The following is a 23,857-nucleotide window of genomic DNA, read 5'->3' on the forward strand; positions in this document are numbered from 1 at the left end:
TGGACACATAGCAAACACTTAACAAATATTATTATTGTTATTAGCAATATTGCTGTTGGCAATAACAATAATAATAATAGTAAGGATGAACACATTGACTATGCAGCTAAATGTACACCTACCTATGCAGCTATTTGCCGATTCTCATCCATTGTTTCCTTTTCCAAGGCTTCTTGAGGAAAGTATAAACTGCCAAACAAAATCAATGGTGAATGAACTAGGAAAGTATGATTTTGGATTGTGTATGAAACTTTTCTATTGCTGAAGCAATTTAATTTTTCAATGGTATTGTAACTGAATAGTGCATTTGTGTGGGTGTGTCCTGGTGGAATTCATAGACTTTTAGATTAGTGTTCTCTTTTATTCGTGCTATTTTCAGCCTGAGGTACAATTTTGGGATAAGAAAATGGGCCACGTACATTTAGCCCTAGAGGATCAGTACTTCAGGAGCTGAAAAATTTTAGCACAATCTATAAAATGATCAAAAAGATATAAATGACAAAGAAAAAACAGTCTGAAGTCAATAGAAATGAAAATGTATTGTTTGGCCAAGTACGGCTAGCACTGAGAACAGTAAATGAAAGAATAATGTATAGTGTATGTATTTACAAACTGAACAGAACTATCTTTCACTATAGGAAAGGGTCAGGAGCTGTCTTTGACTAACTCTGTGATTGTGTGTTTGTGAAATATTAGACTCTGTAGTGAAATCTAGATACACTGTGAAGGGGAATGACCCTCTGACCAGCATGGCTTCCACTCTAGGAAGAGCCATATTGATCCCTGGCCATCCCCCAGGTTCAGACTGAATTTTAAAACCTCCTTTTCCTGCAATAAGCTCAGGGATATAGGGCCAAGATGCTAGAGAACTGCTAGAGCCAGAATGAAAAAATTGCAGTAAGTTTTTCCTCTCAGGTTAAGCACAAACCCAAGCTCTAGAATGAAACGTTTATTTTGTTTAAAAATCTTATGTTTTTTTTGTGTAAACCTTAGTCCTTCCAACAACTTCATAAGTCATGATAAATTGGATTTTCTTTGTCTTGGGATCAAGAAAACATACCTAGCATAGTACCATTTTATCCCTGGGAGTTGAGAGTTTCTTTTTTTTTTTCTTTAGTGATTGATATTGGTAATGGGTGGAATTTCTTCTTTTTATTCATTCATTCATTCAATCATATTTGTTGAGCGCTTACAGTGTGCAGAGCACTGTACTAAGTGCTTGGAAAGTATAAGTCGGCAACATATAGAGACGGTCCCTACCCATGAGTAAGTTATCCATTAGATTTCTTCCAAAATAAAAAATATATATCTTTGAAACTAGATTGTAAGCTCCTTGTGGGCAGTGATCATGTCTATCAACTTTATTGTACTCTCCCAAGTGCTTAGTACAGTGTTCTGCACCCCATAAGTGCTCAGTAAATGCCATTGATTTCTTGCCTGAACATTACATCTGCTAGACTCAAGATTACTATTCTAATTGAGAGGGAATAGGAATAGTTCCATTTTTTTCTAAGTTGAAGAATCTATATTCTAATAGCAATATGTATCAATAACCATCTTGACCCTTGACTTGTGTGTGAGCTGCTGGTGTGATTCATCATCATCATCATCATCAATCGTATTTATTGAGCGCTTACTGTGTGCAGAGCACTGTACTAAGCGCTTGGGAAGTACAAGTTGGCAACGTATAACATGATTGGTAGCATGACGGTCCCAGCTGAAAAGTTGGCTGATCTCAGAGCCTTCATTTCCCCGGACACCTCTGAGGGTCAGTACAGGAATGTGGGGGAGTAAAGGAAGGAAAGTGTGTTTTGGAGTAAGGGTCATGATAGACATCAGAGCCAAGATGATAGAAGGGGAGAAACTTATGCTAGTTTCATAAATTGGGAGCAGAGGAGTCCAGTCTTCCTCCCAGATATCAGGAAAAGAACTCTAGTCCATACACTTAAGGCTTACACAGTGTAAGGAACAAACATCACTAACTACTTTTAGTAGTTTTCTTTTGATTTCCAAGAGAGAGATTATTTATTCAATTGTATTTATTGAGCACTTACTGTGTGCAGACTAAGCTTCAGTTTCTGTGCTTTTGTGCTGACTGGTCTCGCAGCTCTGCTTTCTAGGGCATCAGGCCAAGGGAAGGGAGAAGGTCAGTCAGTGAATAAATCAATCAGTCATATTTATTGAGCACTCACTGTGTGCAGAGCACTGTACTAAGCACTTGGAAGAGTACAATATAACAGATTTGGTAGACATGTTTCCTGCCCATTAGGTGCTAACTGTGTTGTATTGTACTCACCCAAGTGCTTAGTTCAGTGCTCTGCACATAGTAAGCTCTCAATTAATATCATTGATCAATTGATAGATTGGAGCTTAAATGGTCGAGGATGAAGTGGATTGAGAAGAAATGGGGGCTATTGTCATTACTTTAATTCCTAAAAAAGAAAACTTGAGAATCCATACTGCTGGAATGCCAACTACCCAATAGGAGTGTCCCTTCCAAAGAAAATTTTAAAAGTCCGGCTCTAGTTTTAACTGAAGAGAGAGAGAGAGAGAGAGAGAGAGAGAGAGAGACAGAGAGAGAGAGAGAGACAGAGAGAGAGAGAGACAGAGAGAGAGGCAGAGAGAGAGAGAGAGACAGAGAGAGACAGAGAGAGAGAGAGATTAGATTTGGTGGGAGGCAGGGGTGATGGAGTATATGAGCAGTGGTAGACAAGACAAGAAAACAATTAGGAGATGGTAGGGGAAGGAGAGGACAAGTAATGAAGAGTGGGTTAAGGGAAAGGAAGGGAAAGATGGGAGAGACATGATGGGAAGATAGGAGAGAATGGGGATATGAAATCCCTATGGGTTTTTTTAATAGCCAGTGGCTGTGTTTAATTGAAGTTTAACTGCAGTATACTTTGTCTATGCAATTATTCAGACTGTCTAGCCATTAAAAAAGGTAGATACTCAATTCTCAAGAATTTATATATGAAAAATGTTTCTGCAATATTTGACTATAATAGAGTACTCATTTTCTACCTCCATTTATAATGTTTCAACATTGGAGTTCCAGTTATAATCACATTTTTAATCGCCACATGTGGCAAAACCACTGCAATTTGCAAATTGGTCCAAAAAAAAATCCCTCTAGTTGGGAACCAGATCCTTGGTTTTGTTTTAGGTATCTCTAAGATGAAATTATGTGAAGTAATGTGATGTTACCCCTCTCAGGGTTGCACCTGAAGAGTTTCCAGTACTCTACCAGTCTCAGCTATGGGAGGGAGAATCAAGCGGAGGCATACCCATTCCATTCCTAGCTTGGGTAGTGGCTAGTGAGTGGAAGACAATCTGCTACAAGTCAAAACTCACATGTCCTAGGCAGCAGCAGCACGGGAGAGAATCAAGGGCGGAGACTCAAGTTTACTGCGTGGAAGGAGGCAATGGTAAACCACTTCCATATCTTTACCTAGAAAGCTCTAGGGATACACTACCAAAACGATTGCAGATGGAGAGTTGGGCATTCTGGGAGAGATCTGTCTGTGGTGTCGCTATGGGTTGGAAATGATCAACGTCATGACAATACAATGTGATGTTGCTGGAAAACACAAAACACTGCAATCTTTGTTGGTAGTTGTGGTATTTGTTACATGCCAAAGTATTTGTTATTTGCCAAATTCTCTACTAAGTGCTGGGGTAGATGCAAGATAGTTTGGACACAGTTCCTGTTCCACATGGGGTTCACAGTCTAAGGGGGAGGAAGAACAGGAATTTAAATGACTGATTTACAGATGAGGACAACTGAGGCACAGAGGCATTCATTCATTCAATCGTATTTATTAAGCACTGACTGTATTCAGAGCATTGTACTAAGGTCTTGGGAAAGAACAATGCAACACTAAACAGTGACAATCCCCACAACAAACTCACAGTCTAGATGAGGGAGACAGACATCAATACAAAATTACAGGTATATACATAAGAGCTGTACTAAGTATCTACCCCAGAGCTTTGAACAGTGCTTGGCACAGAGTAAATGCTTAACAAATACCATTATTATTATTAATAATAATAAGTGCTGGGGTAGATACAAGATAATGGGGTTGTACACAGTCCTCGTCCCACATAGGGCTCCCAGTCTCAGTCCTCATTTTACAGATGAGGAAACTGAGGCAGATAGAAGTTAAGTGAGTTGCCCAAGGTCACACAGCAGACAATGGAAGATCTGGGATGAGAACCCAGGTCCTTCAGACTCCCAGATGCATACTCTATCCACTGGCCCAGCTTAATTGCCTTTGTTCTTACCAGGCTGCAGGATGAGTCAGGACAGTGCTTTCCTCCCTCTGCCCCCCATGCAAGCAAGGTTGGACCATCTGCTCCCCACTGTGGTTTGAAATATTTCAGCTCTTCCCCTTCCCTCAACACAACACCTGTTCATGCCAGTCAATCAATCAATCGTATTTATTGAGCGCTTACTGTGTGCAGAGCACTGTACTAAGCGCTTGGAAAGTACAAGTCGGCAACACATCAAAGCTGCCATTGCTGCAGGAACGGTTTTCAATGCTTCCCCACTCCCCACCACAGTGCCGCTTGCCGGAATGGTCAAATATTTTTTCTGACTTTTACCAAAATGGAAAACCATTGGAGGTTTCTGAGAAGCGGAGAAACAGCGATGCTTTGGATGACACAGTGCAGTATGAACGGGAGAGGGGAGACACTGGAGGAAGGGAGACAGTGAGGAGGCCGATTCAGTGGCCTAGCATGGTGGCTCTTTGGATGTCGAAGAAGGTGTGGTGGATCCAGGAAGTATTAAGATGAAAACCTGACAGCATTTAGCAACTGACAGAATTAAGAGTCCACTTCCGAATAGGTGTTATTTTATTTATATGAATGACGGGCTCAAGACATTTTGGACTCCAAGACTAAACCAAATAATGCCCAAGGCAGGTGAACCACAGAGTGAGAAGTGCACATCGGAAAGAATAAAGAGGCATCCCTCGTCAAACAACTTCCAAGGTGATTGTCTAGTTTGGCCATATGAAAGAGCCTCTGTATTTGTATGCCTATTCATTCATTCAATCGTATTTATTGAGCGCTTACTGTGTGTAGAGCACTGTACTAAGTGCTTGGGAAGTACAAGTCAGCAACATATAGAGACGGTCCCTACCCAACAACGGGCTCACAGTCTAGAAGGGGGAGACAGACAACAAAACAAAACATGTAGACAGGTGTCAAAATAATCAGAACAAATAGAATGATAGCTACATGCACATCATTAACAAAATAAATAGAATAGTAAATATAATAATAATAATGATGGTATTTATTAAGCGCTTAATATGTGCAAAGCACTGTTCTAAGCACTGGGGAGGTTACAAGGTGAGCATGTTGTCCCACTTGGGGCTCCCAGTCTTAGTCCCCATTTCACAGATGGGGTAACTGAGGCACAGAGAAGTGACTTGCCCAAAGTCACACAACTGACAGTTGGCAGAGCAGGGATTTGAACCCATGACCTCTGACTCCAAAACCCGGGCTCTTTCTACTGAGCCACGCTGCTTCTCAAATATGTACAAGTAAAATAAATAGAGTAATAAATCTGTACAAATATATACAAGTGCTGTGGGGTGGGCAAGGAAGTAGGGCAGGGGGATGGGAGGAGGAGAGGAAAATGGGGGCACAGTCTGGGAAGACCTCCTAGAGGAGGTGAGCTCTCAGTAGGGCTTTGAAGGGAGGAAGAGAGCTAGCTTGGTGGATGTGTGGAGAGAGGGCATTCCGGGCCAGGGGAAGGACGTGGGCCGGAGGTCGATGGCGGGACAGATGAGAACGAGGCCCACTGAGGAGGTTAGTGGCAGAGGAGCGGAGAGTGTGGGCTGGGCTGGAGAATGAGAGAAGGGAGGTGAGGTAGGAGGGGGTGAGGTGATGGACAGCCTTGAAGCCGAGAGTGAGGCATTTTGCTTGATTCGCAGGTTGACAGGCAGCCACTGGAGATTTTAGAGGAGGGGAGTAACATGCCCAGAGCGTTTCTGCACAAAGATGATCCAGGCAGCAGAGTGAAGTATAGACTAAAGTGGGGAGAGACAGGAGGATGGGAGATCATTCATTCATTCATTCATTCAATCGTATTTATTGAGCGCTTACTGTGTGCAGAGCACTGTACTAAGCATTGGGAAGTACAAGTTGGTAACATATAGAGACGGTCCATACCCAATAGCGAGCTCACAGTCTAGAAGGGGGAGACAGACAACAAAACAACACATATTAAAGGCTGATGCAGTAATCCAGTCAGGATAGGATGAGAGATTGAACCAGCAAGGTAGCAATTTGGATGGAGAGGAAAGGGCGGATCTTGGAGATGTTGTGGAGGTGAGACCGGTAGGTTTGGTGTGGATTGGATGTGTGGGGTGAACAAGAGAGCAGAGTCGAGGATGACACCAAGGTTGCGGGCTTGTGAGACGGGAAGGATGGTAGTGCCATCTACAGTGACAGGAAAGTCAGAGAGAGGACAGGGTTTGGGAGGGAAGATAAGGAGTTCAGTTTTGGACATATTGAGTTTTAGATGGTGAGCAGACATCCAGATGGAGATGTCCTGAAGGCAGGAGGAGATACGAGCCTGAAGGGAGGGAGAGAGAGCAGGAGTGGAGATGTAGATTTGGATGTCATCAGTGTAGAGATGATAGTTGAAGCCGTGGGAGCGAATGAGTTCACAAAGGGAGTGAGTGTAGATAGAGAACAGAAGGGGACCAAGAACTGACTCTTGAGGAACCCCTCCAGTAAGGGGATGGGAAGGGGAGGAGGAGTCTCCCACAAAGGAGACTGAGAATGAATGGCCAGAGAAATAAGACGAGAACCAGGAGAACCTACTGTTTTGAGCCAGTTCTATAACACAGAGGTAATGTTTACAGTGGATAGAGTCTGCCAGCAAAAATGACAGATGAGCCATGCAGCATGGCTCAGTGGAAAGAGCATGGGCTTGGGAGTCAGAGGTCATGGGTTCTAATCCTGGCTTTGCCACTTGTCAGCTGTGTGACTTTGGGCAAGTCACTTAACTTCTCTGTGCCTCAGTTGCCTCATCTGTAAAATGGGAATTAAGACTGAGCCCTACATGGGACACCCTGATTACTTTGTATCCTCCCCAGCACTTAGAACAGTGTTTGGCACATAGTAAGCGCTTAACAAATACCATCATCATCATCATCATCATCAGGACTGAGAACGTATTGGAAGAAACTGTATCTTATGCTCGTGGTTTTCCAGTTATCTTTCCACTAGGGAAAGGGTTGATAAATCCTGCACTATGTTCATAAACCTTGACCGACTGCATGCACACAACCAAACATTCCAGCATGGCCTCACATTCTATCTAGATACCCAGATGCCAGAGAAGCCGCATGGTTTAGTGGAAAGACCACTAGTCTGATAGTCAGAGGACCTGGGTTCTAATCCTGGTTTTGCCACTTGTCTGCTGTGTAAACTTGGGCAAGTCACTGAATTTCCCTGTGCCTCACAACTTCTCTGTGCCTCAATTCCCTCATCTTTAAATTGGGGATTCAATACCTGTCATCCCTGTGAGCCCTATGTGGGACAGAGACTGTGTCCAACCTAATTCACTTGTATCTACCCCAGCTCTTAGAACAGTGCTTGGCACAGAATAAGAAGTGCTTAACAAACACCACAGAATAAAAAAAGAAAGTTCTATAAGTCTAATTGTGTATAGGGTCCACGATAGGGGTACGATTTGCATGAGGCATTTGGTTGGCTTACTAATTTGTCTGGGAGTCCTGTCAGTTTTACCAATCCTGAAGTGACGGGGTTGAACTATGATCCACATGGTGCCACCTCCACCATCCAGTAACATGGTGCAATCTGACCCAGGCTTGGCACCTGCCCTGGCACAAGTCTAGTGTGGTATCGGGAAGTGGGGTGGTTAGTCGTGGGCCCATTCGGGAAAAGGAAAGAAAAGTCAACTCCAAATTTATTTTTCACTGGCATAAAAAAAAAAAGGCCCAAGGTTTGGCAAGGACTTGCATGGTGCTTTCTTGCTTTCTCCACTCCAGCGGCTGCTGCAGTGGAAACTGAGCCCTTGCGCGTGGCCCTGGTGGACAATTTGCTCCCCATTCATTCATTCATTCATTCATTCAATCGTATTTATTGAGCACTCTTACTGTGTGCAGAGCACTGTACTAAGCACTTGGGAAGTACAAGTTGGCAACATGTAGAGACGGTCCCTACCCAACAACGGGCTCACAGTCTAGAAGGGGGAGACAGACAACAAAACAAAACATGTAGACAGGTTTCAAAATCACGACACCATTCACGAGTCCTTCCTCCTACAAAGCTTCATGGAAAATCCCATCCCCCTTTTCCTCGGAACTGTCCCCTGCTCGGAAAATTGCTCAAACTAGTAATTGAAACTATGAGATGATTGATTGATTTGGCCATTAGAAACCGCTTGCTGGTCACGTCATCTTGAAGGATTTAGTCTGATCAACGTTTCACAATGCAAAAATGTGGCAACCCATCGTGGGACCCTCTGAACAAAGAGTTCAATAAATACTACTGATTAATTAATTCCCTAGTAGCATTCTGCCCAAAAGACATAGTTAAAAAACACATTAAGGAAAAATTGAGTGTGTTTCTGTTTCTGGTGCCAACTTCCTTCCAGTGAAATGAGAGCATATACTTTTCAATAGTATGGCCATGTCTATAAGTCCTTTAGGTTCCTTATACTGTACTTTTTAAAAGTGGCCAGCTTTGGCGGGTGGGATGACACTCTTCTAGAGTAATGGCAAGGGTAATCCTGCACTGTGGTGACACGCGGACAGGAGCAGGCAAGGATGATTAGGAAACCAAGGGCCAAGAAGGTGAAAAGAATAAAATTGGACGGAAGGAGCACTGGATGGAAAGAGCCAGGGCACTTTGTTCAACATTGGTAACAAAATCTGAGGGGCAGCATCTCAAAGGACATACAATCAAAAGTAGCCACAGAAAAGCAGCGTAGCCTAATGGAAGGAACATCTGCTTCTAGCTCTGCCAATTGCTTGCTGTATGACTTTGGGCAAGTCACTTAACTTCTCTGTGCCTCAGTTCTCCGATTCTCCCTCCTACTTAGACTGTGAGCCCCACTGGGACAGGAACTATGTTCAATTTAATTAACTTGTATCTACCCTGGCACTTAGAACAGTGTTGGACACATAGTAAGCTCTTAACAAATATCATAAAAAAAGTTTCAAAATAGAAACTGGGATCTCATTCCTTCAGTTGTATTTATTGAACACTTACTGTATGCAGAGCACCGTATTAAGTACTTGGGAGAGTACAATATAACAATAAACAGACACATTCTCTGCCCGCAATGAGCTTACAGTCTAGAGGGACTGTACCTGTGAACTAGACCCTGGGTTGTGTGAGGTCTGTGGTTTTCGTTGTTGAAGAAAACTTTAAACTGCCAATTCATGTGAAGGAATCCTTGAAAATGATGACACTTTTATTATTAACTGAATACAATCTCTATTCCTCTCATAAGAGGTGTACTGTGATGGAAATATTCAAATACTATTAAAAACCTTGGGACAAAAAAAAGTCAAATGAGCTAACCACTTTGGAAAAGTTATATAAAACTTCTACAGTAATCACTTCATTAAAGAAGGGATCGAGTCTACCAAAAGAAGAGCATGGCCTACTGGAAAGAACACAGGCCTCTGAGAGGACCTGGCTTCTAATTCTGGCTCTGCCACTTGCCTGCTGTGACCTTGGACAAGTCATTTAACTTTTCTGTGCCTCAGGTTCCTCAACTGTAAAATGGGGATTTAATACTGTTTTCCCACCTACTTAGTATTATTATTATTGTAGTATTTGTTAAGCGCTTGGGGAAGCAGCGTGGCTCAGTGGAAAGAGCACGGGCTTTGGAGTCAGAGGTCAGGGGTTCAAATCCTGGCTCTGCCAATTGTCAGCTGTGTGACTTTGGGCAAGTTACTTAACTCCTCTGTGCCTCAGTTACCTCATCTGTAAAATGGGGATTAAGACTGTGAGCCCCCCGTGGAACAACCTGATCACCTTGTAACCTCCCCAGCACTTAGAACAGTGCTTTGCACATAGTAAGTGCTTAATAAATGCCATAAAAAAGTGCTTACTATGTGCCAGGCACTGTACTAAGTGCTGATAATGATGGTTTTTGTTAAATGCTTACTATGTGCCAAGCACTGTTCTAAGCACTAGGGTAGATACAAGGTAATCAGATTGTCCCACATGGGGCTTACAGTCTTAATTCCCATTTGCAGATGAGGTAACTGAGGCACAGTTAAGCTAAGCATCTTGCCCAAAGCCACACAGCTGATAAGTGGCAGAGCCGGCATTAGAACCCACGACCTCTGACTCACAAGCCCATGCTCTTTCCATTAAGCAATGCTGCTTCTACTATGAGCCCTGGGTGGGACAGGGACTGTGTCTAACCTGAATAACTTGTATCTACCCCAGCACTTAGAACAGTGCTTCATACATAGTACATTAAGGAATACCATTTTATCATTGTTACTATTATTAATTATTATGAATTCTAATATATTAGAATTGTAACTATTTCATTGTACTCTTCTAAGCACTTAATGAAGTGCTCTGCATGCACTAAGCACTCAATAAATATAATTGAGGAATATTTTCTCAGAAATGAGAAGGGGAAGAGAGTGAGAGGCTTGGAGAATGGAAATTTGAAGGGCCTACATTAAACCAATCACTTATCCTATCCTGCCTTGATTACTGTATCAGTCACCTTCCTGACATCCCAGCCTCCTGTCTCTCCCCACACCAGTCCATACTTCACTATGCTGCCCGGATAACTTTTCTGCAAAAATGTTCTGGACGTGTCACCCCACTCCTCAGAAAACTCCAGTGGTTACTCATCTACCTCTGTATCAGACAAAAACTCCTCTCCATTGGCTTTTAGAGCACTCCATCACTTTGTCCCCTCCTACCTCACCACACGTCTCTCCTTCTACAAACCAGCCTAAACACACTGTGCTCCTCTAATACTACCCTTCTTACTGTGCCTCGAATTTGCCTGTCTTGTGGCTGACCCCTAGCCCACATCCTTCCTCTGGCCTGAAACACCCTGCCTCCTCTAATCCAACAGACAACCACTCTTGCTCAGTTTCAAAGCCTAATTGAAGGCACATCACTTCCAAGAGGCCTTCCCAGATTAAGCCCCGCTATTCCTCATCTCCCACTCCCTTCTGCGTCACCCTGACTTGTTCCCTTTGCTCTTTCCCCCCTCCCAGCCCCAAAGTACTTATGTACATATCTGTAATTTTATTTACTTGTTTAGATTTCTGTCTACTCCACTGTAGACTGTGAGCTTGTTTTGGGCAGAGAATGCCACCGTTTATTGTTGTATTATACTTTCTCAAGTGCTTAGTACAGTGCTCTGCACACAGTAAGCACTCAATAAATGCATTTAAATGAATGAATTTTGTTAAGTTTGAGGTGTCAGCAGGACGTCCAAGTAGAGATGTCTTGAAGGCAGGAGAAAATGTGAGACTGCAAAGAAGGAGAGAAATCAGGGCTGGAAATGTAGATTTGAGGATCATCTGCATAAATAATAGTAATAATGATGGCATTTATTAAGCGCTTACTATGTGCAAAGCACTTTTCTAAGCAATGGGGGGATACAAGGTGATCAGGTTGTCCCATGTGGGCTCACAGTCTTAATCCCCAGTTTACAAATGAGGTAACTGAAGCTCAGATAAGTTAAGTGACTTGCCCAAGGTCACACAGCAGACATGTGGTGGAGTTGGAATTAGAAGTCATGACCTCTGTCTCCCAAGCCCATGCTCTTTCCACTGAGCCATGCTGCTTGGTAGTTGAAGCCATAGGAGTGAAGGAATTCTCCAAAGGAGTGGGTGTGGAGAATAGAAGAAGACCCAAAACTAAACCTTGAGGGACACCCACAGTTAGGGGGCTGGAGGCAGAGAAGGAGCCCTTGAAAGAGATGGAGAATGAGTGACCAGAGAGGCAGGAGGAGAACCAGGAGAAGACAGTGTCAGTGAAGCCAAAATTGGATAATTTTTCCAGGAGAAGGGGGTGGCGACAGTGTCAAAGGCAGCTGAGAGATCAAGGAGGATCAGGAGGGAGTAGCTGAGAAGTCAAGGAGGATTAGAATGGAGTGGAGGCCTTTGGATTTGCAAAAAGGAGACCATTTGTGATCTTGGAGAGGTCAGTTTCTGTGGAATGAAGGGGGTGGAAGCCAGATGGGAAGGGGTCAAGGAAAGAATTTGAGGAGAGGAACCAGAGGCAATGGGATTAGATGACACACTCAAGGAGTTTGGAGAGGGATGGTAGAAGGGAGATGGGCAATAACTGGAGGGAGCCGTGGGGTCAACGGAAGGTTTTTTTTTTTAGGATAGGGGAGACATGAGCAAGTTAGAAAGCTGTGGGGGAAAAAGTCGTCATTGTGATATTATCTTGATGGGGTGGGGCTCCATACTTCAAAACAGACATTCCTAGCCAAAGTCCTGATCCTGTCTCCATCCCTAATGCTCCAGGCAAGTGAAGCCGCAAACTATTCATTCTAACTAGAGTAGAGGACTCCAACGCCAGGGACTCCTTAACAGCTAATTGACTTTTCTGGCATGGAAACCGTTAAATGAAGAGAAAAATGTCAGACATTTCCGGCCTTAGGGCCCCTAACTTCTGCTAGTCTGGGAAACTGGAGAACTTCGCCTTTCTTCCTCCCATACCCCTCCTCTTCCCCTAAACTTCCATCTTTCGCTGAACCCGGTCTCTCCTGGCCATTCTGTGGCCCCTCCGCTCAAACCCTCCTTCTTGGCCCTTTCCAGCCCTTTGGTGCCACTCTTCCCACCACTCAAACAATCAAGTAATCAATCAAGCAAGGACATTTACTGATCACTTACCCTGTGCTGTATACTATACTAAGCGATTGGGAGAGTACAATGCAACAGAGTTGGTAGACATATTCCTTACCCACAACAAGCTTACAGTCTTGAGGGGAAGGGAGGAGGAAGAGGGGCGGTGTGGGGGAGGGGGCACAGCACTTATATACACATGCTTTTGCTTGGTGATTTTCTTGACCTGTAATTTATTTTAATATTTGTCTCGGCTAGATTGTCAACTCCACAAGAGCAGGGATCGTGTCTACCTCCTAATAATAATATAATAATAATAATAATAAGGGGGCACAGCACTTATATACACATGCTTTTGCTTGGTGATTTTCTTGACCTGTAATTTATTTTAATATTTGTCTCGGCTAGATTGTCAACTCCACAAGAGCAGGGATCGTGTCTACCTCCTAATAATAATAATAATAATAATAATAATAATAATAATAGTACTTGTTAAGCGCTTACTATGTGCCAAGCACTGTTCTAAGAGCTGGGGTGGATACAAGCAAATCGGGTTGGACACAGTCCTTGTCCCATGCAAGGCTCACAGTCTCAATCCCATTTGACAGATGAGGGAACTGAGGGCCAGAAAAGTGAAGTGACTTGCCCAAGGTCACACAGCAGTCATGTGGCAAGAGTTGGAATTAGAACCCATGGCCTTCTGACTCCCAGGCCTGTGTTCTAATAATAATAATGATGATGATGGTATTTGTTGAGTGCTTACTATGTGCCAAGCTCTGTTCTAAGCTCTGGGGTAGATACAAGGTAATCAGATTGCCCCACATGGGGTTCACGGTCTTAATCCCTATTTTACAGATGAGGTAACTGAGGCACAGAGAAGTTAAGTGACTTGCCCACGGTTGCACAGCTGACAAGTGGTGGAGCCAGGATCAGAACCCATGACCTTCTGACTCCCAAGCCTGGGCTCCTGCCACTAAGCCACACTGCACTAGCCACTAGACCATGCTGCTTCTTTGGTCCTCTACTCTATTGTTCTTGCTGATCACTTAGTACACTGCTCTGTCCAGAGTAAATGCTCCACACATCCCATTAATGGGGGGGGGGGGGGGTGCAGGGAGCAAGGAGCAGGAGCAGGGAGCAGGAACAGGGAAGCAGGGGGCAGGACAGGGAAGCAGGGGACAGGAGCAGGAGGACAGATGTAGAGATCAGGAGCAGGGATCAGGAGCAGGGAGCAGGAGGACAGGAGCAGGAGGACAGGAGCAGGGGATAAGGAGTAGGGAGCAGAAAGGGGGAAGCAGGAGCAGGAGCAGGGAGCAGGAAGACAAGAGCAGGGAGCAGGAAGGGGGAAGCAGGAGCAGGAAGGGGGAAGCAGGAGCAGAGAGCAGGAAGGGGGAAGCAGGAACAAGGAGCAGGAGCAGGGGCAGGGGCAGGGGCAGGGGCAGGTAGCAGGAGGATGGGGAAGCAGGAGCAGGAGGACAGGAGTAGGGAGCAGGAAGGGGGAAGCGGGAGCAGGGAGCAGGGGCAGGGGCAGGGAGCTGGAGGACAGGAGCAGGAGGACAGGGGCAGGGATCAGGAAGGGGGAAGCAGGAGCAGGGAGCAGGAACTGGGGCAGGGGGCAGGGGCAGGGAGCTGGAAGACAGGAGCAGGAGGACAGGGGCAGGGATCAGGAAGGGGGGAAGCAGGAGCAGGGAGCAGGGGCAGGGGCAGGGAGCTGGAGGACAGGAGCAGGAGGACAGGGGCAGGGATCAGGAAGGGGGAAGCAGGAGCAGGGAGCAGGAACTGGGGCAGGGGGACAGGGCAGGGAGCTGGAGGACAGGAGCAGGAGGACAGGGGCAGGGATCAGGAAGGGGGAAGCAGGGGCAGGGAGCTGGAGGACAGGAGCAGGAGGACAGGGGCAGGGAGCAGGAACTGGGGCAGGAGGCAGGGGCAGGGAGCTGGAAGACAGGAGCAGGAGGACAGGGGCAGGGATCAGGAAGGGGGAAGCAGGAGCAGGGAGCAGGAAGAGGAAGCAGGAACAAGGAGCAGGAGCAGGGGCAGGGAGCAGGAGGACAGGAGCAGGGAGCAGGAGGATGGGGAAGCAGGAGCAGGAGGACAGGAGTAGGGAGCAGGAAGGGGGAAGCGGGAGCACGGAGCAGGGGCAGGGGCAGGGAGCTGGAGGACAGGAGCAGGAGGGCAGGGGCAGGGGCAGGGAGCAGGAGGCCAGGAGCAGGGAGCAGGAGGACAGGGAAGCAGGAGCAGGAGGACAGGAGTAGGGAGCAGGAAGGGGGAAGCAAGGGCAGGGAGCAGGAGGCCAGGAGCAGGGGGCAGGAGGACGGGGAAGCAGGAGCAGGAGGACAGGGGCAGGGATCAGGAAGGCGGAAGCAAGGTAAGGGAGCAGGAGTAGGGGCAGGGAGCTGGAGGTCAGGAGCAGGAGGCCAGGGGCAGGGATCAGGAAGGGGGAAGAGAGTCCGGCGGGGCGGGGCGGCCTGTCGGTCGGTCTGTGGGGCCCCAGGAGAGCAGCCAGCCGGTCGGGCCGGAACCTGGTGGGGAGCAAAGGTTTCTCCTCTACTCAGCCACCGCCTCCTCCTCCCCCACTTCTCCCTTTCCCCCCCTCCTCTCAATCGATCAACTCTATGTAGTGAGCGCTTACTGTGCGCAGAGCGCCGTACTAACCGCTTCCCTCCTCCTCTTCGTCGTCTTCCTCTCAGTCAACTATGTAGAGAGCGGTCACTGTGCGTAGAGCGCCGTACTAAGCGCTTTCCTCCTCCTTGTCCTCCCCCTCCTCCTCTCAATCAACTGTACTTCTTGAAGCTGTACTGTGCGCAGAGTAGCGTACTAAGCGCTTCCCTCCTCCTCCTCCTCCTCCTCTCAATCAAGTGTATGTACTGAGCGCTTACTGTGCGCAGAGCACCGTACTAAGCGCTTTCCTCCTCCTTGTCCTCCCCCTCCTCCTGTCAATCAACTGTACTTCTTGAGCTTGTACTGTGCGCAGATACCGTAGTAAGCGCTTCCCTCCTCCTCCTCTTCTCAAGTGTATGTACTGAGCGCTTACTGTGCGCAGAGCACCGTACTAAGCGCTTCCCTTTTCCTCGTCCTCCACCTCCTCCACTTCTCCCCCTTCTCCTCGTCGTCTTCCTCCTCTCAATCAAGTGTATGTACTGAGCGCTTACTGTGCGCAGAGCACAGTATTAGGCGCTTGTCTCCTCCTCGTCCTCCACCCGCTCCTCTCAGTCAACTGTATTTATTGAGCGTTTACTGTGCGCAAAATACTGTATTAAGCGCTTCCCTCCTCGTCGTCCTCAACCACCCCCTCCACTTCTTCCTCCCTCCTCTTCGTCGCCCTCCTCCTCCTCCTCCTCCTCTTGATCAATCGAGTGCATGTACTGAGCGCTTACTGTGCGCCTGGCACCTTACTAAGCTCTTCCCTCCTCCTCGCCCTCCCCTTCTCCCCCTCCTCCCCTTCATCACTTCCTCCTCCTCCCCCTTCCTCCTCCTCCTCTTGATCAATCGAGTGCATGTATTGAGCGTTTAGTGTGCGCCTGGCACCGTACTAAGCGCTTTCCTCCTCCCCTCCCCCCCTTCGTCGCTTCCTCCTCCTCCCCCCTTCTTCCTCTTGATCAATCGAGTGTATGTATTGAGCGTTTAGTGTGCGCCTGGCACCGTACTAAGCGCTTTCCTCCTCCCCCTCCTCCTCCCCCCTTCTTCCTCCTCTTGATCAATCGAGTGTACGTATTGAGCGTTTCGTGTGCGCCTGGCACCGTACTAAGCGCTTTCCTCCTCCTCCCCCCTTCCTCCTCCTCTTGATCAATCGAGTGTCTGTATTGAGCGTTTAGTGGGCGCCTGGCACCGTATTAAGCGCTTTCCTCCTCCCCCTCCTCTCCTTTGTCGCTTCCTCCTCTCCCCTTCCTCCTCCTCCTCTTGATCAATCGGGTGTATGTATTGAGCGCTTACTGTGCGCCTGGCACCGTACTAAGCGCTTCCCTCCTCCTCCCCTTCTTCTCCCCTCCTCCTCCTGATCGAGTGCATGTATTGAGCGCTTACTGTGCGCCTGGCACCGTACTAAGCGCTTCCCTCCTCCTCCCCTTTTTCCCCTCCTCCTCCTCTTGATCAATCGGGTGTATGTATTGAGCGCTTACTGTGCGCCTGACACCGTACTAAGCGCTTCCCTCCTCCTCCCCTTCTTCCCCTCCTCCTCCTCTTGATCAATCGGGTGTATGTATTGAGCGCTTACTGTGCGCCTGGCACCGTACTAAGCGCTTTCCCCCTCCTCTCCCCCTCCTCCTCCTCCTGATCAATCGAGTGCATGTATTGAGCGCTTGGTGTGCGCCTGGCACCGTACAAAGCGCTTCCCTCTTCCTTCCCCTCCTCCTCCCCCTCCTGATCAATCGAGTGCATGTATTGGGCGCTTACTGTGCGCCTGGCACCGTACTAAGCGCTTCCCTCCTCCTCCTGGTCAATCGAGTGCATGTAGTGAGCGCTTACTGTGCGCCTGGCACCGTACTAAGCGCTTCCCTCCTCCTCCCCTTCTCCCCCCTCGTCCTCCTCCTGATCAATCGCGTGCATGTATTGAGCGCTTAGTGTGCGCCTGGCACCGTACTAAGCGCTTCCCTCCTCCTCCTCCTCCTCCTGATCAATCGAGTGCATGTATTGAGCGCTTAGTGTGCGCCTGGCACCGTACTAAGAGCTTCCCTCCTTCTTCCCCTCCTGATCAATCGGGTGTATGTATTGAGCGCTTGGTGTGCGCCTGGCACCGTACTAAGCGCTTCCCTCTTTCTTCCCCTCCTCCTCCCCCTCCTGATCAATCGAGTCCCTGTATTGGGCGCTTACTGTGCGCCTGGCACCGTACTACTCGCTTCCCTCCCCCTCCCCTTCCCGCTCCTCCTCTGGGTCAGGGCAGGGAGTGTACTGAGCGTGGAGGGAGCGGTGGGCCGGTGGCGGCGTGCCCGGGGGCCGTTGGCAGGCAGGATGCCGCTGGGGGGGGCTGCTGGCGGCCAAGAAGAAGGGCAAGGCCGGGGCCTTGTCGCGGCTGTTGGCGGGGTCTGCAGAGGAGGGCACCGCACAGGGTTGCGCACCGAGCCCGGCCCTCCGTCGCCCTTTGGTGTTTCAGGCCCAGCTGGCCCACGGCAGTGCCACCGCCCGCCTCGACCCCTTCGCCACCATCCAGCAGCTCTATGCCAACATCGCCCGGGCCTTCCACATCCACCCCTCCCAGGTAAGACCCGAGCACCCAAGGGCGACCAAGCCCAGCGCCCCCCTTGCCCCTTCATTCATCATCATCATCAATCGTATTTATTGAGCGCTTACTGCGTGCAGAGCACTGGACTGAGCGCTTGGGAAGTCCAAGTTGGCAACGTACAGAGACGGTCCCTACCCGACAGTGGGCTCGCAGTCTAAAAGCGGGAGACAGACAACAAAACCAAACATACTAACAAAATAAAATAGAATAGATGTGTACAAATAAAATAGAGTAATAAATATGTACAGACATATATACATATATACATATGTGCCCTTCCCCACAGCACCTGTATATATGTATATATGGTTGTACATATTTATTACTCTATTTATTTATTTATTTTCATTCTCCTCATTTTGGCCTAAAATTTCTGTGAAGTAGAGACCAGCAGGCATTATATTCCAATATTTATTAATCACCTACTTTAGGTTAAGGGCTGAGGAAGACTCGTCCCCGTCTCCATCCCCCCCATCCTACCTCCTTCCCCTCCCCACAGCACCTGTATATATGTATATATGTTTGTACATATTTATTACTCTATTTATTTATTTATTTATTTTACTTGTACATTTCTATCCTATTTATTGTATTTTGTTGGTATGTTTGGTTCTGTTCTCTGTCTCCCCCTTTTAGACTGTGAGCCCACTGTTGGGTAGGGGCTGTCTCTATGTGTTGCCAATTTGTACTTCCCAAGCGCTCAGTACAGTGCTCTGCACATAGTAAGCGCTCAATAAATACGATTGATGGATTGATTGATTGATTGATGGGGGGATGGAGAGGGGGGCGAGCGGGAGAGGAAGGAAGGGGCTCAGTGTGGGAAGGCCTCCTGGAGGAGGTGAGCTCTCAGTAGGGCCTTGATGGGAGGAAGAGAGCTAGCTTGGCGGAGGGGCAGAGGGAGGGCATTCCAGGCCAGGGGGAGGACGTGGGCTGGGGGTCGATGGCGGGACAGGCGAGAACGAGGCCTAACGGTGAGGAGATTAGCGGCAGAGGAGTGGAGGGTGCGGGCTGGGCTGGAGAAGGAGAGAAGGGAGGTGAGGCAAAAGGGGGCAAGGTGATGGACAGCCTTGAAGCCCAGGGTGAGGAATTTCTGCCTGATGCGCAGATTGATTGGTAGCCACTGGAGATTTTTGAGGATTCAGTCATTCACTCCATCCTATTTCTTCAGCGCCCACCCTGTGTGCAGGGTGCTGGACTAAGCGCTTGGGAAGGACTCTCTTCCTCCCTTCAAGGCCCTACTGAGAGCTCGAGGCCTTCCCAGACTGAGCCCCTTCCTTCCTCTCCCCCTCGTCCCCCTCTCCATCCCTTCCCCACAGCTCCTGTATAGATGCATATGTTTGTACATGTCTGCTGTGTGACCTTGGGTAAGTCACTTCACTTCTCTGAGCCTCTGTTCCCTCATCTGTAAAATGGGGATTAAGACTGTGAGCCCCACATGGGACAACCTCATTACCTTGTTTCCCCTCCCCAGCGCTTAGAACAGTGCTTTGCACATAGTAAGCACTTAACAAATGCCAGTATTATTATTATTATTACATATTTATTACTCTTTATTTTACTTGTGCATATCTATTCTATTCATTTTATTTTGTTAGTATGTTTGGTTTTGTTCTCTGTCTCCCCCTTTCAGACTGTGAGCCCACTGTTGGGTAGGGACCGTCTCTATATGTTGCCAACTTGTACTTCCCAAGCACTTAGTACAGTACTCTGCACACAGTAAGCGCTCAATAAATACAATTGATTGATTGATTGACAAGTTGGAGTCAGATGTCATGGGTTCAAATCCTGGCCCACCAGCGGTCAGCTAGGTGACTTTGGGCAAGCCACTTCACTTCTCTGGGCCTCAGTGACCTCATCTGTAAAATGGGGATTGGGACTGTGAGCCCCAAGTGGGACAACCTGATCACCTTGTATTCTTCCCAGCGCTTAGAACAGTGCTTTGCATATAGTAAGTGCTTAATCAATCAACCAATCAATCGTATTTATTGAGCGCTTACTGTGTGCAGAGCACTGTATTAAGTGCTTGGGAAGTACAAGTTGGCAACATATAGAGACGGTCCCTACCCAACAGTGGGCTCATGGTCTAGAAGTGCCATCATCATTATTATTATTATTATTATTAAGTTGGCAACAGTCATTCATTCAGTCGTATTTATTGAGCACTTACCGTGTGCAGAGTGCTGTACTAAGCACTTGGGAAGTACAAGTTGGCAACATTCATTCATTCAATCGTATTTATTGAGTGCTTACTGTGTGCAGAGCGCTGGACTAAGCGCTTGGGAAGGACAAGTTGCGTGGCTCACTGGAAGGAGCATGGGCTTTGGAGTCAGACGTCATGGGTTCAAATTCCGGCTCCGCCAATTGTCAGCTGGGTGACTTTGGGCAAGTCACTTCACTTCTCTGGGCCTCCGTGACCTCATCTGTAAAATGGGGATTAAGACTGTGAGCCCCAAGTGGGACAACCTGATCACCTTGTATCCTCCCCAGCACTTAGAACAGTGCTTTGCATATAGTAAGTGCTTAACAAATGCCATCATCATTATTATTATTATTATTAAGTTGGCAACATTCATTCATTCAATTGTATTTATTGAGTGCTTACTGTGTGCAGAGCGCTGGACTAAGCGCTTGGGAAGTACAAGCTGGCAACATTCATTCATTCATTCAGTCGTATTTATTGAGCGCTTACTGTGTGCAGAGCACTGTACTAAGCGCTTGGGAAGTACAAGTTGGCAACATTCATTCATTCATATTTATTGAGCGCTTACTGTGTGCAGAGCACTGTACTAAGCACTTGGGAAGTACAAGTTGGCAACATATAGAGACGGTCCCTACCCAACAGCGGGCTCACAGTCTAAAAGGGGGAGACAGACAACAAAACAAAACACATTAACAAAAAATAAATAGAATGAATATGTCCAAGTAAAATAAATAGAGTGATAAATAACGTACAAACATATATACATATATACAGGTGCTGTGGGGAGGGGAAGGAGGTAAGGCTGGGGGATGGGGAGGGGAAGGAGGGAGAGAGGAAGGAGGGGGCTCAGTCTGGGAAGGCCTCATTCATTCATTCATTCATTCAATCGTATTTATTGAGCGCTTACTGTGTGCAGAGCACTGGACTAAGAGCTTGGGAAGTACAAGTCGGCAGCATATAGAGACGGTCCCTACCCAACAGCGGGCTCCAGTCTAGAAGTAGGGGGGGAGACAGACAACAAAACAAGTAGACAGTGGGTGTCTGAGGGATATGTGAGGATGGTATTGGTTAACCATAACCCCCTTCTAGACTGTGAGCCCACTGTTGGGTAGGGACTGTCTCTATATGTTGCCAACTTGTACTTCCCAAGCGCTTAATACAGTGCTCTGCACTCAGTAAGCGCTCAATAAATATGATTGATTGATTGGTTAAGCGCTTACTATGTGCCAACCACTGTTCTAAGCGCTGAGCACTGTTCTCAGCGCATGTGCCAGGCACTGCACTAAGCGCTGAGGCACTGTACTAAGCGCTTTCTAGCTCCTCCGTGGGTTCGGGCCGGGGCCTGTGGAGAGGAGTCTCCCCCCACCAGCTCCTTGCACGTCCCTCCCCTCTCCCCGCACCCCTCTTCCCTCCATGTCCCTCTTCCCCTGTCCCCCGTGCCCGCGCACTGGGCAGCCCGAGTGGTTCCAGGAAGTTCCTGATGCCCAGGGAGTGGGAACTCAGGGAAGTGAAAGTTAGCAGCAAGTGTCCCGGTTATTAGCAACGTATAGATGCACAGGGACAGCTTGCTCCAAATTGTGGAGTATTGAAGGAAAGGAGGCCGATATTTTCAGCGAAAAGTGGCAGTAATTAGGTTGGCAAAATGAGTCCTTGGCATTGAGGTTGACACACTTGTTTGGGTAGAGTGCTTAGCTTCAGTGCCACGACAGAGTGGTCGATGCATTTGTTGGAGTACAGAACAGGCCAACTGGAAATCGAATCACCAGTCCATTACTTGAAAAATCAGAGAGGCTTTAACATTGACTTAGAAACCCAGCTCCTGGTTCTTTCGGAAAATAGGAGACCTACTGAAAGAAAGTTTGCCCGTATTCCAAGTTTCATTGAACCAGGGTAGGAGAGATCTAGGTCACAACTCTAATACCCACATCCCTTCTGTCCCTTTGTTTAATACTTTTGTTCAACCAAGGTCAACCAAAAAGAAGGAATCAAAGAACGACAAGCCTCAGGGTTTGTTTTAAAAAATAATTTTTAAGTTTATATATTCCGAATTGCTAACTCTACGATCTGATTGAGTGCAGCACCATAGTTTTGTAATTACGTTATCGACATAAACTGGTATCCCTCCGGTTTTGTTTAGCCGTCCGTTGTAAAGTAACTTTAATGGATGTAATTTCTATTTTTTCTAAAACAAAGATACTTTATGTTTAAGGAAGCAGCTGGAAATTTTAGTGCTTAATAAGTAACTGCATAATTTAAAAACATGGGGTATTTGTTGTGCTTGTTTTATGGCATTTGTTAAGGGCTTATTATGTGTCCAACACTGTCTTCATCAGCGTGGCTCAGTGGAAAGAGCGCGGACTTTGGAGTCTGAGGTCATGGGTTCAAATCCCAGCTCCGCCAATTGTCAGCTGGGTGACTTTGGGCAAGTCACTTCACTTCTCTGGGCCTCAGTTCCCTCATCTGTAAAATGGGGATGAAGACTGTGAACCCCATGTGGGACAACCTGATCACCTTGTAACCTTCTCAGCACTTAGAACAGTGCTTTGCACATAGTAAGCGCTTAATAAATGCCCTTAAGCTCTGGGGTAGATGCGACTCAGGTGGTCACAGTCCCTGTCCCACATGGGGCTCACAGTCTAAGAAGGAGGGAGAACTGTAATCTCCCTGAGGGCTGGGAATGTCACTGTTATTATTGTATTTTACTTTCGCAAGTGCTTAGTACAGTGCTCTGCACACAGTAAGCGCTCAATCTATATGATTGAATGAATAAACAGGAGAACTGAGGCACATAAAGTGACTTGCCCAAGGTCACACAGCAAGCAACTGGCAGAGCTCTTTCTGCCAGGCCCTTCTGCTTCTCGTTGGCCATGCTGCTTCTCAAATTCTCATTTATTTAAGGAATGCGCAGGGTCCCGCCTCTCATCTTCCTCCCCTGAGAGAATTCAGGAATTGCACTGGAGATGAAGCCTTAGTCTTGGGATTATACAATCAGTTGTTCAAGAGGAGGCCTAGCTTTTCTCCCCAGGGTGTTTGTCTCTAAGTGCAAATAAATCTATCTCGATTGTAAGCTCTCTGTGGGCAGGGAGTGTGTCTGTTTATTGTTATATTGTACTCTCCCAAGCACTTAGTATAGTACATTTGTTTTGTTTTGTTGTCTGTTTCCCCCTTCTAGACTGAAAGCCCGTTGTTGGGTAGGGACTGTCTCTACATCATCATCATCATCATCAATCGTATTTATTGAGCGCTTACTATGTGCAGAGCACTGTACTAAGCGCTTGGGAAGTACTAATTGGCAACATACAGAGACAGTCCCTACCCTACATGTTGCCAACTTGTACTTCCCAAGCGCTTAGTACAGTGCTCTGCACACAGTAAGCGCTCCATAAATATGATTGAATGAATGAATACTTCATACACAATAAGCACTCAGTACATATGATTGAATGAATGAATCCATCAGTGATTTAATATTATAGTTTAGACCTTTTACCAAATTTTCCCTTGTAAGGAATATTTAAAATGGGAACATAATAATAATGATGATGACATTTCTGAAGTGCTTACCGTATGCCAAGCACCGTACTAAACGCTGGGGTAGATACAAGATAA

General features: G+C 47.1%; 1 protein-coding gene and 1 non-coding gene across 2 annotated transcripts in view; both read left to right on the plus strand.

Annotated features, from left to right (window-relative positions):
- The first annotated feature begins 1,704 nt into the window (after positions 1–1,704).
- Positions 1,705–23,857, plus strand: part of GIPC2 (GIPC PDZ domain containing family member 2) — a 96,895-nt gene continuing 74,742 nt past the window's right edge. The window contains exons 1-4 of the mRNA XM_038745611.1: positions 1,705–1,768; positions 2,121–2,146; positions 4,564–4,673; positions 17,730–18,024. Of these exons, the coding sequence (XP_038601539.1) occupies positions 1,705–1,768; positions 2,121–2,146; positions 4,564–4,673; positions 17,730–18,024 (495 nt within the window). The remainder of the gene's footprint in view (positions 1,769–2,120; positions 2,147–4,563; positions 4,674–17,729; positions 18,025–23,857) is intronic.
- Positions 3,204–3,341, plus strand: LOC119927654. Its single transcript, XR_005450636.1, has one exon. It is a non-coding gene; the product is annotated as a small nucleolar RNA SNORA7 (small nucleolar RNA).

Source organism: Tachyglossus aculeatus, chromosome 4 (genome assembly GCF_015852505.1).
Source record: "Tachyglossus aculeatus isolate mTacAcu1 chromosome 4, mTacAcu1.pri, whole genome shotgun sequence".
NCBI lineage: Eukaryota > Metazoa > Chordata > Mammalia > Monotremata > Tachyglossidae > Tachyglossus > Tachyglossus aculeatus.